Raw genomic sequence first — 15,826 nt, forward strand, 5'->3', positions numbered from 1 at the left:
CCACAGCCACCTGGGCAAAGGATTAACAATGAGACATACAATTGACTACCTGAGATCTGGGCAGGAAAAGGGAGAGTTTCCTTGGGAAATTAGGGTAGTAACAAACACCTGTGTATATAAAGTAAATTAGAATGCCCAGGGTGAAATGCATGCTCAGGAAAGACTGAAAAGATTTTAAGCTTTCATCTCAAGCTGATCCCTGGACTCAACACAAGTCTGGCTAAAGGCCGAAGGAGTCAAAAAGTCAATCTGCAAAAACCAGATTGTTTGTATGTTTGTAAAACAAACATATTGATTGTATGTTTGTTTGTTTGCTTAGCTCCTGGCAATCCAGAAAATCTTAATCAAAATACAAGCTAAGGAACAGAGACTTCAGTATCACACACAGCAAGAAATACAATTTCTACAAAAAAGGCTGGGAAAATTCACTAGACACATGAACAACTACAGCCTTCAATATTCTAAAAATAGCAAAACCTGGGGAAAGGGGAAACACTGTATTCCTGAGTTGCCAATATTCAAATCTCTACTTTTCGACAAAAATAATTTTAAAAAAACACAAGACGTATAAAGAAATAAGAAAGTATGGTCCACTCAAAAGAGTCAAAATACATTAACAGAAAACATCCCTGAGGAAGCCCAGTATTCCACTTTGCAGAAAACTTGAAATCTATTGTCTTAAATAAGCTCCTATCACTAAAGGAAAACATTTGCAAAGAATTAAAGAAAATCAGGAAAACAATGTATGAACAAAACAAGGACTATCAACAAAAAGACAAATTATAAAAGGGAATCAAATAGAAATTCTAGAAATAAGAAAACCAATAAATAAATGAAAAGTTCAGTAGGGGGTTCAATGGCAAATTTGAGAAAGCAAAGACATAATCAGCAATCTCGAGGACAAGACAATTAAAGCTACATAGTCTGAGGAACAAAAAGAAAAAAGAGAATAAAGTGAAGAGAGCCTAAGAGATGAGGGGTTCATATTCAAAAGAAACAATATATGCATTAAGGGACTCCCAGAAGAAGAAGAGAGAAATGGGAAGAATACCTGAAGAAGTAACTGCCAAAAACTTACCAAATTTGATGAGAGATGAGCCTACACATGCAGAAGCACAATGAACCTCAAGTAGGTTAAACTCAAACAGAATTTGAGTCAAAACATGTCATTACCAACTGTTGAAACCAGCAACAAAGAGAAAATATTCAAAACAGTGAGAAAGATGCATTTCATTATGTATAGGGGACCCCCAATCAAAGAGCAAAAAGCAGACATCGTGTGCCTTCTATTGAAAGAACACACTACCACCCAAAATCTTGCCGAAGGAATTGAACCTGAGACTGATTAAGCCTCTCTATCCAGCTGTAACTTGCAGGCAATACAAAGGACCTGAAACATTTTGAAATGCACCATAACTATGAATCTAGACTATGGGAAACTACAGGTCAAATGTTCCAAGGTTTTTCAACATACAGACTTTAAAGAAGAGATGAAAAGAAAATGTATAAATTAAAAGAGACAAACACATCTAGTTTTTTAAAATGGGCAAGACTAAACTGTAATGTCTTAGATGCAAATTTAAAGAGAAATACGAAGAAAGGCTTAAGTCAGAATGTGCTGTGCTATGCCTAGTCACTCAGTCGGGTCTGACTCTTTGTAACCCTATGGACTGTATAGCCCACCAGGCTCCTCTGTCCATGGGATTCTTCAGGCAAGAATACTGGAGTGGGTTGCCATGCCCTCCTCCAGGGGATCTTCCCAACCCAGGGACTGAACCCAGGTCTCCTGCATTGCAGGCAGATTCTTTACCATCTGAACTACCAGGGAAGCCCTAGGTCAGAATACTGATTACTTTTGCAGAGACAGAGGGACTATGATTGGGAGGGCCACAGCAAGAAGAGTTTCCTGAATGGCTGGTAAAATTCTGCTTGATTAATGGCGTTCATTTTATAATTCACTAAATTATCCTTTTGTTTTTGACTGCTTTTCTGTACTTATTGTATTTGACAATAAACAATTAAATAGTAAAAAAGAAAAAAAGGAGGAGGAAAGAAAGAAGAAAATTCACAAAACAAGTGATCTGCTACAAAAGGAATACTTTGCTACACATAAAGTTACAGTAGTGACAAAGAACAAACACAATAAAAAACATAGAAACAAACATTTAGTGAGCTCCAATACAAACTAGGCAATTTATAACCATAAGAACAACATGGTTAAATAGACACTGCTATCCCCATTTCAAATCCAAACCTACTAAGCTATTAACAGAATTCAAACCTAAAGTATATTTATCTCCCTGTATCTCACTGTTTGCTGAACCCAGGGTAGGCAAGGCACAAGTGGGGAAGCTGGAAGAAAACTCAAGGAACTGCAGACATGTTTATTCTCTCCGGGCTAGCGCAACAGCCGTAAGGCAGACACACTGTATTCTCTTGAGGTTGACCTAGCAGATGCAGACATAATGCAGCCTCAAGGGCTTTTCAGGTGGAGCTTATAGATGTTTGCAGAACAAAGGTGGCCTGTGGCCAAGGGGGTATGTTGTGAAGTGCATGTGCAGGGCTATAAGTGACCTCAGCTGTTACATAACCATGTATTTACAAAACATGGGGCGAGAGCGAGAGGCCGTGGGTCCAAAGAGTCTCATCACTGCTATCTTGGCTAATCTGCTCTTTCCCTACAATACCTCTTCACCATATTCTATTTCTAAATGACAATTAAAAAAAAAAACTCAACAACAATCAATAAGAAAAATAAAAAGAAACAGTTTATGAGAAAAACAAAGTTCATAACTAAGGAAGTCACAGAAAACAAAACTTCCAAGTAAATACTAAATCTGTGAAGAGATTCTCAACCTTGCTAATAATCAGGAAAATGTATTTAAAGCACTGAGATGCCATCTAAACCTAGAAAATTAACAAAAAGTGATAACACCAAGAGTTGTCAAGGACACAGCGAAACATCAGTGGTCAAAGCACATACAGGTACAAACACTGAAAAAAGCAATCTGGCAACAATATCCTGTAAGAGAAACTCCTGCACATGTGCACAAGGAGATAAGTACAAGAATATTTACTGTAGCGCTGGAAAATGGAATTCACCTAACGGTCCATTATTATAACAAAAGGTGTGCTGTGCTGTGCTTAGTCACTCAGTCCTATCCGACTCTTTGTGGCCCTATGGACTGTAGCCCACCAGGCTCCTCTGTCCATGGGGATTCTCCAGGTGAGCATACTGGAGTGGGTTGCCATGCCCTCCTAAAGGGGATCTTCCCAACCCTGTGATAAAACCCAGGTCTCCCGCATTGCAGGCAGATTCTTTACTTCCCTGCCACCAGGGAAGTCCAATTTAAAAAAAAAAAGTTTACATATTACGAATTATTCTTTCAAAAGAATGCTATATAGCAGTTTAAAATTGATGAAATTAATCTAAATGTGTTAAGATAACATAGATCAAGGTAAGTAAACTTCAGCTGGTAGGCCGTGTCCTACCCACAGTCTGCTTATGTCTACCCAGGGAGCTAAAAGAAATTTTTACATTTGTAAATAGTTGGAAAACAACAGAACAAGATTTTGTACAATAGTATTCTCAATATGACAAATATGGAAATTACATAAAATTCTAATTTCAATGTCTCTATATAGTCTATTGAAATATAGGTAAGTTCATTCATTGGCATATTGTCTTAGGGATGCTATCATGCTACAACAATACATTTGAGTATGTAGTTGTGAAACAAGCAGTATGACAAAGCCTAAAATATTTATTATATTGCCCTTAACAGAAAAAGTGTGCTGATCTGGGACATATAATTCTCAGAAACAATGCTGAGTGGAACAAGGTTAGAGAACAAAAGTATACATACAATAAATAATTTATATAAAATTTAAAAACAAGTATTCCTACATCTATATTATCCCTGTTTTGCTGAAATACAGGCAGAGAAGCTACGTGGCTTATTCATCTCCCAACAAATCCAAGGTTAAAGGATCTGTGCCTCTGCCATCAGGTCTGCCCTTAAGAAGGGTGAACATAACATTAATACTGGTAAACAACTAAAACAATATCACAGAATTTTAAAATGTGGTTTCCTTGGTCCATATTTGCTATTAAATTCATTCTAAAGCCTAGGGAGACTATAACACATTCTAAACCAGTTACTTAGAAAGAAATTCACAGAAGTTTCCCTAAGGGCTTCCCTGGTAGCTCAGGTTGTAAAGAATCTGCCTGCAGAAAACCCCAGGTTGATTCTGGGTCAGGAAGATCCCCTGGAGAAGGGACAGGCTACCCACTCCAGTAGTCTTACCTCGAGAATCCCCATAGACAGAGGAGCCTGGTGGGCTAAAAGGAAAAATATACAAATTAAAGCCGCTTTTTCAAGCTGAACAAAATAAAAGGACAGTTCAATAATGCCAACAAATCAAAGGTCAAGACATACCTTTTTCTATTTCTTTCTGAAACCAGATAAGAACACTGAAAAACATGAACCCTATACTCACATATTCTATGCATGCATCCTAAAAATATAATAATTAACCATTATTGAGCACTCATCGGTATCAGGCTTTGTAGTAAGTGTTTTACATGGATAAACTTATTAAATCCTAACAAAGAAATTGGTAATGAAATTATCTCCACTACATACACATGGGGTGATTAAGGCTTAAAAAATTTAAGTAACTTGCATCAGGTCACAGAGTTGGACTCTAAGGTCAGACAATGACTTAATCACTATACATTCACTCAATGTATTTCTTTAGCATCTCCAATATACATGTCTAGAAACTGGAGATACAGCAGTAAGGAAAAACCAATTCAAATTCATATCCTCATGAAGCATATATCCTAATATGTGAGAATGACAATAAATAACAAATATGTGACAGTCACAGGTGAATAAAGGACATAATAGAAAGAGGGGACAGGAGTGACTAGGAGTGCTACTTTAAAAAAGCTGATCAAGGAAGGCCTCTTTGAGGAGGTGATATCTGAACAGAGACCTAAATGAAATGAGGAAGCCAGTCATAAAAACATATCCAGAGAAAAAACACCTCAGGTAGAGAAAAATACCAAGTATAGAAGTCCACAAATAATTTTTAAAATGAGCTCAGGGAAGAGCATGCTTAATATATCTTGAGACCATCAAGGCACCCACTGTGACTAGAGCACAGTCACAAGAGGAAGAGAAGGAAATGAGGTTTGAGAAGGCCTAGAGGCAGATCAGGTAGGCACCTATAGGACAAAGCAAGCACCTTCAACTTTGATTAACTGTGATGGAAAGCCACTTTCGACTAGAGAGGGTGACAGATTTTGACTTTAACTTTTACAGGATGATACTGCTCTTGCTGTGTACAAATTATCATTATCATAGTTGGGGGGGGAGGGTAGAAGAATAGAATCAGGAAGACAGGTTAGGAGACTTTTATAGTAACCCAGATGGAAGATGAAAGAGGCTAATATTAGACTACTGATGGAACTAGTAGAGAAAAGTCTCACGCAGTTTGAATACTGCACCAACCAGAACTGATGGGCTGAATGTGGAATATGAGGTTTAGAAAAGAATCCAAAACAACTTCCATATTTTGCTCTGAGTGAATGATTTTGTTGTTTAGTCGCTCAGTAGTGTCCGACTCTTTGCGACCCCATAGACTGCACCATGCCAGGCTTCCCTGTCCATCACCATCTCCCAGAGTTTGCTCAAATTCATGTCCATTGAGTCGATGATGCCATCCAACCATCTTACGCTCTGGTCACTCCTCCCTCACTCCTGCCCTCAATCTTTCCCAACATCATGGGCTTTTCTAGGGAATCAGTTCTTCACATCAGGTGGCCAACGTAATGGAGCTTCAGCTTCAGCATCAGTCCTTCCAGTGAATATTCAGGACGGATTTCCTTTCAGATGGACTGGTTTGATCTCCTTGCAGTCCAACAGTCTCTCAAGAGTCTTCTCCAACACCACAGTTCAAAAGCATCAATTCTTCAACATTCAGCCTTCTTTATGGCCCAACTCTCACATTTGTTCATGACTACTGAAAAAATCAAAGCTTTGAGTATATGTACCTTTGTCAGAAAAGTGTTGTCTCTGCTTTTTAATACTCTGTCTAAGTTTGTCATAGCTTGAATGATAGTGCCATTTATTGACATGGGAAAGACTGAGGGAGAAGCAGAAAAGGAAATAAAAACAGGGTTCAACATTGGACACATTAAGTTTGAAAGGTCTATTAGTTACCCAAATAGAAATGTTATACTCACAACTAAAAAAAGGAGTTAGAGCTCAGAGGCAAGTCAAGACTAGAGGAAAAAACATGGAAATCAACAGCACACAGATGAAATGCAAAGTAATACAATCTAATGAGATTACATCAGGAGAGAGAACAGACTATAGAAGCAGATTAAATACTAAGCTCTCTGAAGCACTGGTGAGACTGGAAGAAAACCAAGAGATCATGGTCCCAGGAGCCAAATGATGGAATGATCAACCATGTCAAAAGCAACAGGTTGAGTGAGATGAATACTGAAAACTGGCCACTGGATTTGACCAATGATGACCCTGACAAAAGTACTGCAGTGGAATTAGGAGACTAAGGCCTGATTTGACTGGAATGGGTGCAGGAAAGAGTAAGAGCAGAAGAAATGAAAGAAGATACAGACAACTCTTTCAAGTGGTTTTACTCTAAAAAAAAAAAGCACTCTCTTAATCACAGACAATTATTTCATATCCCTTGCTCGTTTGCCTGAATAACTGCAAAGAGTCTCTTGAGTGGTCTCACTGCTTCCACATACCCATTCAGCCAGTGCTCCTTAGAGGAGTCAAACAGATGGGATTAAAATGAATGTCAGATCACGTTATTCCTCTGCTCAAAATTCTCCAATGGTTTTTCATCTCCTTCAGCACAAAAGCCAAAAACCTTACCCTGTAAGACACTTACCCATCTGAAACTCTCCACAATTCAGCCCTCCTCTCCCCATCTTTCCCCTTTGACCTCACCTACTACTCTTCCTCTTACTCACTCTACTCTAGCCATACTTGGGCTCCTTGGTGTTCCTCAAACAATATTTTGGAGCTAAAGGTATGCTTCCAGCCTAAGGAGCTTTCTACCTCTACCAAGTATACTCTTCCCTCAAAATTGAAATGCCTGTTTCTTACATCCTTCAGGTCTTCACTCAAACATCTCATTCCAAAGAGATGTCTTTCATAATAATGCTATTTAAAGCCATAAAACCTCCCATCACTCTATGTCCCCCTTTCCTGCTTTATTTCCTTCATAGTATTTATCACACTATGCTGCTGCTGCTAAGTCACTTCAGTCGTGTCCGGCTGTGTGACCCCATAGATGGCAGCCCATCAGGCTCCCCTGTCCCTGGGATTCTCCCGGCAAGAACACTGGAGTGGGTTGCCATTTCCTTCTCCAATGCATGAAAGTGAAAAGTGAAAGGGAAGTCGCTCAGTCGTGTCTGACTCTTCGCGACCCCATGGACTGCAGCCTACCAAGCTCCTCCGTTCATGGGATTTTCTAGGCAAGAGTACTGGAGTGGGGTGCCATCGCCTTCTCCGTTATCACCCTGTAGCACACTACATATTTTACTTATTTCTTTTATTATCTGATACAAGTGTACCATAGACAGAGTTGGTTTAATCACAGCTGGGATTTTCTCCAGTATGACAGGTATGACAGAAGGTACTGAAGGTACATACACAGGAATAATTATGATAGCCCATGAAATATTTAGTTGGACAAGGAGGAAAGTAGAGGCATGAGGTGACCAACAATGAAAAGATGATTTAGGAAAAACAAAAATCAACAGACCAGAGGTTACAAAGAGTTTGAACAATTTTTGGAGATGAATGAATGCGAGCTACAGAAACAGAAGATGATGTGAAGGTCAGAGTGTGGTAAGCTCTAAACTAAGATTTTAGAAGTGGACCTATTATTGGTAAAGATGAAATATGCCCAATGAACATGGAAGCAGGAAGCTCAGGTTGATATCAATTTTCCTCATCAATTATTTACTATATTTCCACTTTATATAGGGTCCTCACTGGTGGCTCAGCTGGTAAAGAATCTGCCTGCAATGTGGGAGACCTGGTTTCCATCCCTGGGTTGGGAAGATCCCCTGGAGAAGCAAATGGCTATCCACTCCAGTATTCTGGCCTGGAGAATTCCATGGACTGTATAGTCCATGGGGTCGCAAAGAGTCGGACACAGCTGAGCGACTTTGACTTTTACATCACCACTGTATATATGGCTACAGTGCAGAGAAAAGAGTTTGGGAGTTGACAATGAGGTACAACACTGAAACAAAAAAGTGGTCAACCATGTCGGACTAACAGTGCATCATGTGTAAGTCCTGACTCCCAGGGACACCTAGTCTCTGCTCTCCCCTGAGGACTTTTTCCTCCACCCCCAGGGCTAGCCCTTGACCCAACAACCTGGTTTTCAAACCTCTTTGGAACCCCAAGTACATATATAAGAGAAGAAAAACAACCAATACCTGCTGATAAAAAGGATAATTACCAAGGTACCATGGGGGTTTTACCAAAAAGTACAAAACTAGGTAGCAAATTTAGCAAAGAACCATATAGTAGCTAAGACCGCAATGAAGGAGGCATACGGATTGCAGTATGAAGCTGTCTCTGATAATCCTAATCATAGGTCACCGTGAGTAACTGGGGTGGAAAAAGCTTTTAGGCTGATCTTAGGCTAAGAGGCATCCAGTAAAACAAAGATGGGAAAAATCTGTAAACAGATGTGTCCTACGCTCATCAGGGAAAACTGTCCAACCTGCTTCAACCATCCCAGGCTCTCTGCTCCCAGGACCTTTGACAAAATCAAATCTCCCAAAGGTAATAGGTTTTCAGGGCTGGCCCTTACTTATATTACTTCAGGACAAGATGGGAGGAAAGAGTTAACAAACACTCTGTATTGAAAACTCATTGTCATTGCAGAGGTCAGACTGGAGTAGGTGCGTGCTAAGTCGCTTCAGTCGTGTCCAGCTCTTTGCAATCCTATGGACAGCTGCTTCCCAGGTTCCTCTGTCCACAGGATTCTCTAAGCGAAAATACTGATACTAGAATGGGTTGCCATGCCCTCCTCAAGGAGATCTTCCTGACCCAGGGATCAAAGTCTTTTATGTCTCCTCCACTGACAAGCGAGTTCTTTATCACTAGCACCCCAAGGACTCAAATGATAAAGGATCCACCTGCAATGCAGGAGACTCAGGTTCGATCTCTGTGTCAGGAAGATACTCTGGAGAAGGGAATGGTCACCCACTCCAGTATTCTTGCCTGGAGAATTCTAAGAACAGAGGAGACTAGCGGGCTATAGTCCATGGGGTCACAAAGAGTTGGACATGACTGAGCAACTAAGCACACATCTTCCATTGAAAACTCAGTGTGAGTACCTGCTTAATTGCATCTGATATAGCCTGTCAGGCTCCTCTGTCAATGGAATTTCCCAGGCAAGAATACTGGAGTGAGTTGCCATTTCCTTCTCAGGGATCTTCCCAACCGAGGGATCAAACCAGCATCTCGAGCATTGGCAGGCAGAGTCTTTACTACTGTGCCACCTGTAAAGCCCCTGGGAAAACTCAGAAAAATTCTCAAATGCCCATGTCTTAATCACCATGTCCTACACTGTATCCTCCACACAGCTGCCAGAGTAACCCAGGTTAAAAAACAAGTAAGACCATCCTACTCCCCTACTTTACTCTTTTTAAACAGTAGTAAAGATCTTCTACCATCTAGGCTCTTTGAGGCTCTAAACTCATCATCTACGCCTCCAAGTTCAAATTCCAACAAAACCAAATCAATTACAGTTCCCGAAAAAATACATGCAGTTTTCCCTCTGTGTATTTTCTGCCCTGTGCTTTTGGGCTTCTCTGATAGCTCAGTTGGTAAAGAATTTGTCTGCAATGCAGGAGACCCCAGTTCAATCCCTGGTTTGGGAAAATCCTCTGGAGAACAGATAGGCTACCCACTCCAGTATTCTTGGGCTTCCTTTGTGGCTCAGCTGGTAAAGAATCTGCCTGCAATGCAGGAGACCTGGTATGATCCCCGGGCTTGGAAAATCCCCCAGAGAAGGGAAAGGCTACACACTCCAGTATTCTGGCCTGGAGAATTCCATGGACTATACAGTATACAGTCCATGGGGTCGCAAAGAGTTGGACATGACTGAGCAACTTTCACTTCACTTTGACTATACAATAACATTACAGTGCCAAATAATGATTTTCATGAAAAAAATTTTGAAAATTCCTTAATGGTGCTGAGAGAATTCTAGAAAGTAAAATTGAACTCCATCGTCTTCCATCTTCAAAAATGTCTCATTTTCTTTACTTACCTATTTCTCTCTTACTACCGTTATTACTCAACTCACCCAAATTCAAAATATTTGAATCATTTCCTGTTCATTCATTCAGTTAGTAAATAATTATTGTACCTATTGTGACAAAGGCCTTGATTATGTATTATGGTATATAAAATGATGATATAGTTCCCACCCTCAATAATTTACAACTTAAAAGCAAATATGAAATAATATAAAATGAATACAGAAGGACAGAAGGGCTATTTATGACAGCCCAATCATAGAAAAGCAACTTCACAGAACAGTTTCTGTGGCATGAGTTAGGCCTGGAAGCTTGAGTAGAATTTCAATGGGCAAAGACTGAGAAGAAAGTTTTTCAGATAGATAACTAATTAAAATAAAAATATGAAAGTGCCTAAGGAGGAAACAAATATTTACTGAGTGCCCATTATGTACCAGTTAAAACACTAAGGGCTGGTACAGTGATGATTAAGATAGCCTCTGAGGAGTTTTTTCTCTGATGAGAGACTGACAACCAATTAGCATATTGCTCAGGATATATTTCAAGTGCCAGCACACATCCATGTTTCTAATATGTATTCAGACTAATAACTATGTTTCAAATACCATACTAGGCCCTAGGTATACAATAGTAAATGAAAGAATCTGGGCCTCAAAGAACTTGCTAACAAGAGAGATAAGCTATTTCAATAATGTATGCTACAATGGATACAAAGCAAAGTATTGGGAACCAAGAGAAGGGGCTTCTAACTGATTCTAATAAAAAGTGATGTTTCAAGTAGACCTTGAATGCCAAGGTCTTCAAACTTTATTCTATGGTATTAAAAAGCTAATGAAAGTTTCTGCAGATAAAGCAATGAATTGATCATTTAAAAATACTTATTGCAACTCAGACAGGCAAGGAGTTCCAACCTTCTTTATTAGAATACAGAATAAAGTAGAGGTTAAAAGGCTAAAAGCAGAGTAAACGCAGTTAAGATATTACAACAACCAAGACAAAAGTTTATAAATGGTGTAGATTAAGGTAATGACAGTAAGCATAAAGATTTGAAAGATATCATGAAGACAGAATCAGCAGAATCTGGGTAAGGGGGTCAAGGGAGAGCGAAAAGACAAAGACCACAGATACAATTTCAAGTTTGAGGACCAGAGAAAGGGAAGACACAGGGAGAAGCGCATTTCGAAACAGAACAATGGAATCTATCGATATTTCAATGATACAGTAAGCCACTCATCCAGAGATCCAAGTTCTGCATCCTGTTCAGAAATTATTCCTAAATACCAGCATGGTATAACATATAACAGCATTATTCCATGTCAGGAGAAATGAAGAACAAAGTCATTTCTGAAAGGTAGATACCTTGGTGATCAGCTAGGTTTTTACTCCCTGAATGAATGGAATAATCCATCCCATCTCATAATACACAAAATTGAAAATTTTTAAGTTTTCAACAAATAATTTCAAGTCATGGAATTTCAAGACTCTATCAAATTATGAAAACCACTAATGTTAAGATCACAAATGCTGAAAGTCTAAGGTGGAAATGTTAGAAAGGTGGAAAGGCTAGAAACGGAAATATAGAGCTAAGAAAAGAGGTCAGGCCTAGAGACTCAGATGACTTTACAAGGAGGCTCTGTAACACAATGTCATGAACAAAGAGAACTACAGACCCTTTGGCTGAGTCGGTAAAGAATGCCTACAATGCGAAGAACTGGGTTTGATTCTTGGGTTGGGAAGATCCCTTGGAGGAGGGCATAGCAACCCACTCCAGTATTCTTGCCCAGAGAATTCCCACGACAAGAGTCGGACACAACTGAATGACTAAGCACAGCACGTAGACCCTACTCCGTATCCTAAGTACTTGCCATGAATAGGGTAAACCTGTTAAAAAACAAAATACAATTAAGAAAAAAACCTGTGGACTTCCCTGGTGGTCCAGTGGTTAAGAAACCACTTGCTAATGCAAGAGGCATGGATTCGATCCATGGTCAGGAAAAATTCCACGTGCCAAGGGGCAACTAAGCCAGTGTGCCACAACTACTGAGCCTGCACTCGCAACTACTGAGCCTTCATGTCATAACTAATGAAGCCCACATGCTCTAGAGCCCATAAGCTCCAACTACTGAAGCCCATGTACCCTGGAGCCTGTGCTCTGCAACAAGATAAACCACCCCAATGAGAAGCCCATGCTCGGCAACTAGAGGGTAATCCCCACTCCCCGCAACTGGAGAAAAGCCTGAGCAGCAACAAAGACCCAGCACAACCAAAAGTGAATAAATAAATAAAAATTTTAAAACAAAGGATAAAAGAAAAAAGCTGGGAATTCTCTGTTGGTTCAGTGGTTAGGACTCAGTGTTTTCACACGCAGGGGCCTGGGTTCCCTGGTCGGGAAACTAAGATCCTGTAAGCCTCAGCATGACCAGAAAAAAGAAAAAGAAAAAGCTAAGGACAGAGAGGAAACACATCCTCAAGGAACATACTGGGGACAGCGCCAGAAAACAGAAAAAGACACCCAAGAAGCAGTCAGAGAAACAGGAGTAGAAAAGACATTATGACAAAAGAGAAGAAAACATCCAAAGAAACACATGGTCAAGAGTGACCAACAGTTCACAGAGGTCAGAGAAGAGGGAGGTTATCAGATTTAGTCATTTTAAGGTCCCCAGGACTGCTGCAAATCTTTCCGTGTAATTCTTTCACAATGAAAACTTTTAACAAATAGCCACACATTATTTTTCAACTTAAAAAAAGGAAGTTTTAGCATCTATCATGGTACATTTACACAATGGAAAACTACACAGCAGTGAAGAAGGACAAGCTTTTTCTAAAAGAAACAACATAGATGAATCTTACAGACATAGCTGAATGAAAGAGTACAGTCATAAAAGAGTTAAGCTGAATGATTTAATTTATATGAAGTTCAGAAGAGGCAACACTAATCCATGCTGATAGAGGCTGGTGAGTGGTTACCTCTAGAGATGAGTAATATCTGGGAGAAAACACAAAGGCACACTCTAGGGTACTGGAAATGTTCCACATCCTTATCTGACATAGGTGTATTCATTCTATAAAAATTCATGGGCTGAATGAACCTTTGATTTGCACTCTGTAGTCACATCACAATTAAAAAGTAAATAAACAAACATACAAGTTACTGATGACCTTGAAGACATCAGTTTGGGGAGAGTTTATGTGTAAAAGCCAAATATATGAGGAATGTATATAAGGTGAAGAAGCTGAGACAGTGAACTGTTGTTCAGTCACTCAGTTGTGCCCAACTCTGCAACCCCATGGACTGCAGCATGCCAGGCTTCTGTGTCCTTCACCATCTCCTGGAGCTTTCTCAGACTCCTGAATATAAAAACTCATTTTTCAAGAAGGTTGCTGATTAGCAAAAATGAGATTACAAAGCAGCTTAAGTAGGTTACAAAACTCATGGAAATCTTGTTGTTTTGTTTTTATTTGAGGTATAAGACAACAAGGGCCTACAGAAGATAAGACGTAATGAAATCAAAAACATAGAGAAATTAGCCTGGAAGAGGATAAGTACTTCCTTCTTTGAGATTTAAAAGGATGAGTGAACACAGAAATCCTGAGATAAAGGGGAAGAAATCAAGTAACCTTGAACTCTTCAGTGAAGCACTGGATAAGGTAAATTGGACCAGGTAAACTTGAGTCAGGAAAGGATCTGGGTTTTAAGTACATTTTAAAATGTTTTGAATAGGAACTGCAGAGAATATAACAGACAAGGTTGAGAGAGAAAATTACAGTAAGAGGACAATGCTCAGCGGCCTCAAAGTAAGGGCAAAGATAGCAATAGCACAGTCTACTCAGCACTGGGTGGAGAATACAAGATAAAAAACCAACAGTGGGGGAAAGTCCAAGTGCTAACATGTGCATCACTGAAACTATATAATAATGATGTCTATGGAAAATACTTACTTAACGTACAGGAAAGGTCTCCTGTTAGGCAGGAGACCTAACAGGACCCAGGACCCTTCAGATCTCCAAAGATGAAGTCAGTAGGGTCTTGAATAGTATGTGCAAAAGGGAAGCTGTCACTGGAGTCCATTACTACAATAGATTTTTCTGTAAATCCCACAAGATCAAGGACCATGCAGGTACTCACTGAACTTCCTACAGCTACTAATGACAACTTCTCCCTCATAAAACTGACCTTTATCCCCTACTTCTAAATAACCCACACTTGATTAAAAAATTAATATATAAACACATCCTGTCCATTCAGAAACTCCACGAACTTTTTGCATTTCTTTCTATGTTTTCCCAGTAAGATATTTTCAGTGGTAAACTCCTATAAGGCAGAGACTAAATCTATGAATTCTCTGCTCACAGTACTTCCTTTGGATTGCACACATGCATCCCCAAAGCACATGTTTTAAAAAGTGCTTTCTCGTGAAATGAATCATTACTGGAGAGAACTTTAACAATGGCTAGGAACATATTCCAACAAGACTATAACGATGGCCAAACCAGAGAATGCTTAGGAATGACATCTTTTTCACAACTGTCAAGGCAACCTCGAGATAATAAGATAACATTTACTAGATCACACTGACTGTCCCTACCTTACATTTTTTGCCCCTCTGGATAATTCCTCCATACCCCTTTAGTAAACCTATTCTTTGCACTTCATTCACTCCCAGCCCACATTCCGGCGTCTCTTCTTCTCCTCCAGAACCCTTTACCTCAAACGCCCATAGGACCATTTTTCATCCCTACGCTCTCATTTCCCATTCAACTCCAGACTAATACTTCCATTTCTCCACTCCGCATTTTTCTGCCCCTCTAGACCTCCCATTCCTCCTGCCCAACTTCAATTCAATCCCCACCCCTTCAACTCCCGCAGCCCAAATCTTCCCGCCCGAGACAGCCCTCCCCCATCAGTCCCATTCAGGCTCCCCCTCCCCATCCTTTCCCTGCGAGACCCCGGCCAGCCCTACCTGCTCCCTGACTTCGGGCCCTGCGGGCCCGGTCCGCTCCTCCAGTCGCTGCCTCCCGGGCGGCGCTCGCCGGCGCGGGGGCAGGGGCTGGGGCTGGGGCAGCTCCGCCGCCCGCTGAGCCCCATCCTCCCGGCCGGCTGCCGGCGGCAGCGGCGGCGGCGGCGGCTGCGGTCGATCGCGGCAGCGGCTCCGCTTCATATCTGCGGCTGGGCCCTGCGGGCGTCAGCGCCGCGACTGTCCCGGCCCCGCACCTCCCCGGGCCGCAGCGCTACCGCGCCAACCACCTCCCGCGGCCACCATGGCCCGGCGGGCACCCGAAGCCACCGATCCCAGCCCGCAGCTCCTCCGCGCTTTCTGGGGCCTCAAGGGCCGGGGCCTCCTCGGCGCTCCTTACGCAGGAGGCAGCATCGCCGCAGCCTCGTCCTGTCCCAGCCGGCACACGCTCGGCTGGTCACCCGCCGCCGCCGCCGCCGCCGCCGCCGGCTCCACAGCCAGCCGCCCGCCCGCCTGCCTCTGGCCGGGCCCCGCCCCTGCC

General features: G+C 41.3%; 1 protein-coding gene across 3 annotated transcripts in view; it reads right to left on the reverse strand.

Annotated features, from left to right (window-relative positions):
• Window positions 1-15,504, reverse strand: part of MAST2 (microtubule associated serine/threonine kinase 2) — a 206,815-nt gene extending 191,311 nt beyond the window's left edge. For all 3 annotated transcript variants that reach the window (XM_052637207.1, XM_052637206.1, XM_052637205.1), the window contains exon 1: window positions 15,292-15,504. In XM_052637207.1, coding sequence (XP_052493167.1) covers window positions 15,292-15,489 — 198 coding nt within the window. In that variant the 5' untranslated portion in view covers window positions 15,490-15,504. The remainder of the gene's footprint in view (window positions 1-15,291) is intronic.
• Between the last annotated feature and the right edge of the window lie 322 nt (window positions 15,505-15,826).

Source organism: Budorcas taxicolor, chromosome 3 (genome assembly GCF_023091745.1).
Source record: "Budorcas taxicolor isolate Tak-1 chromosome 3, Takin1.1, whole genome shotgun sequence".
Classification (NCBI taxonomy): domain Eukaryota; kingdom Metazoa; phylum Chordata; class Mammalia; order Artiodactyla; family Bovidae; genus Budorcas; species Budorcas taxicolor.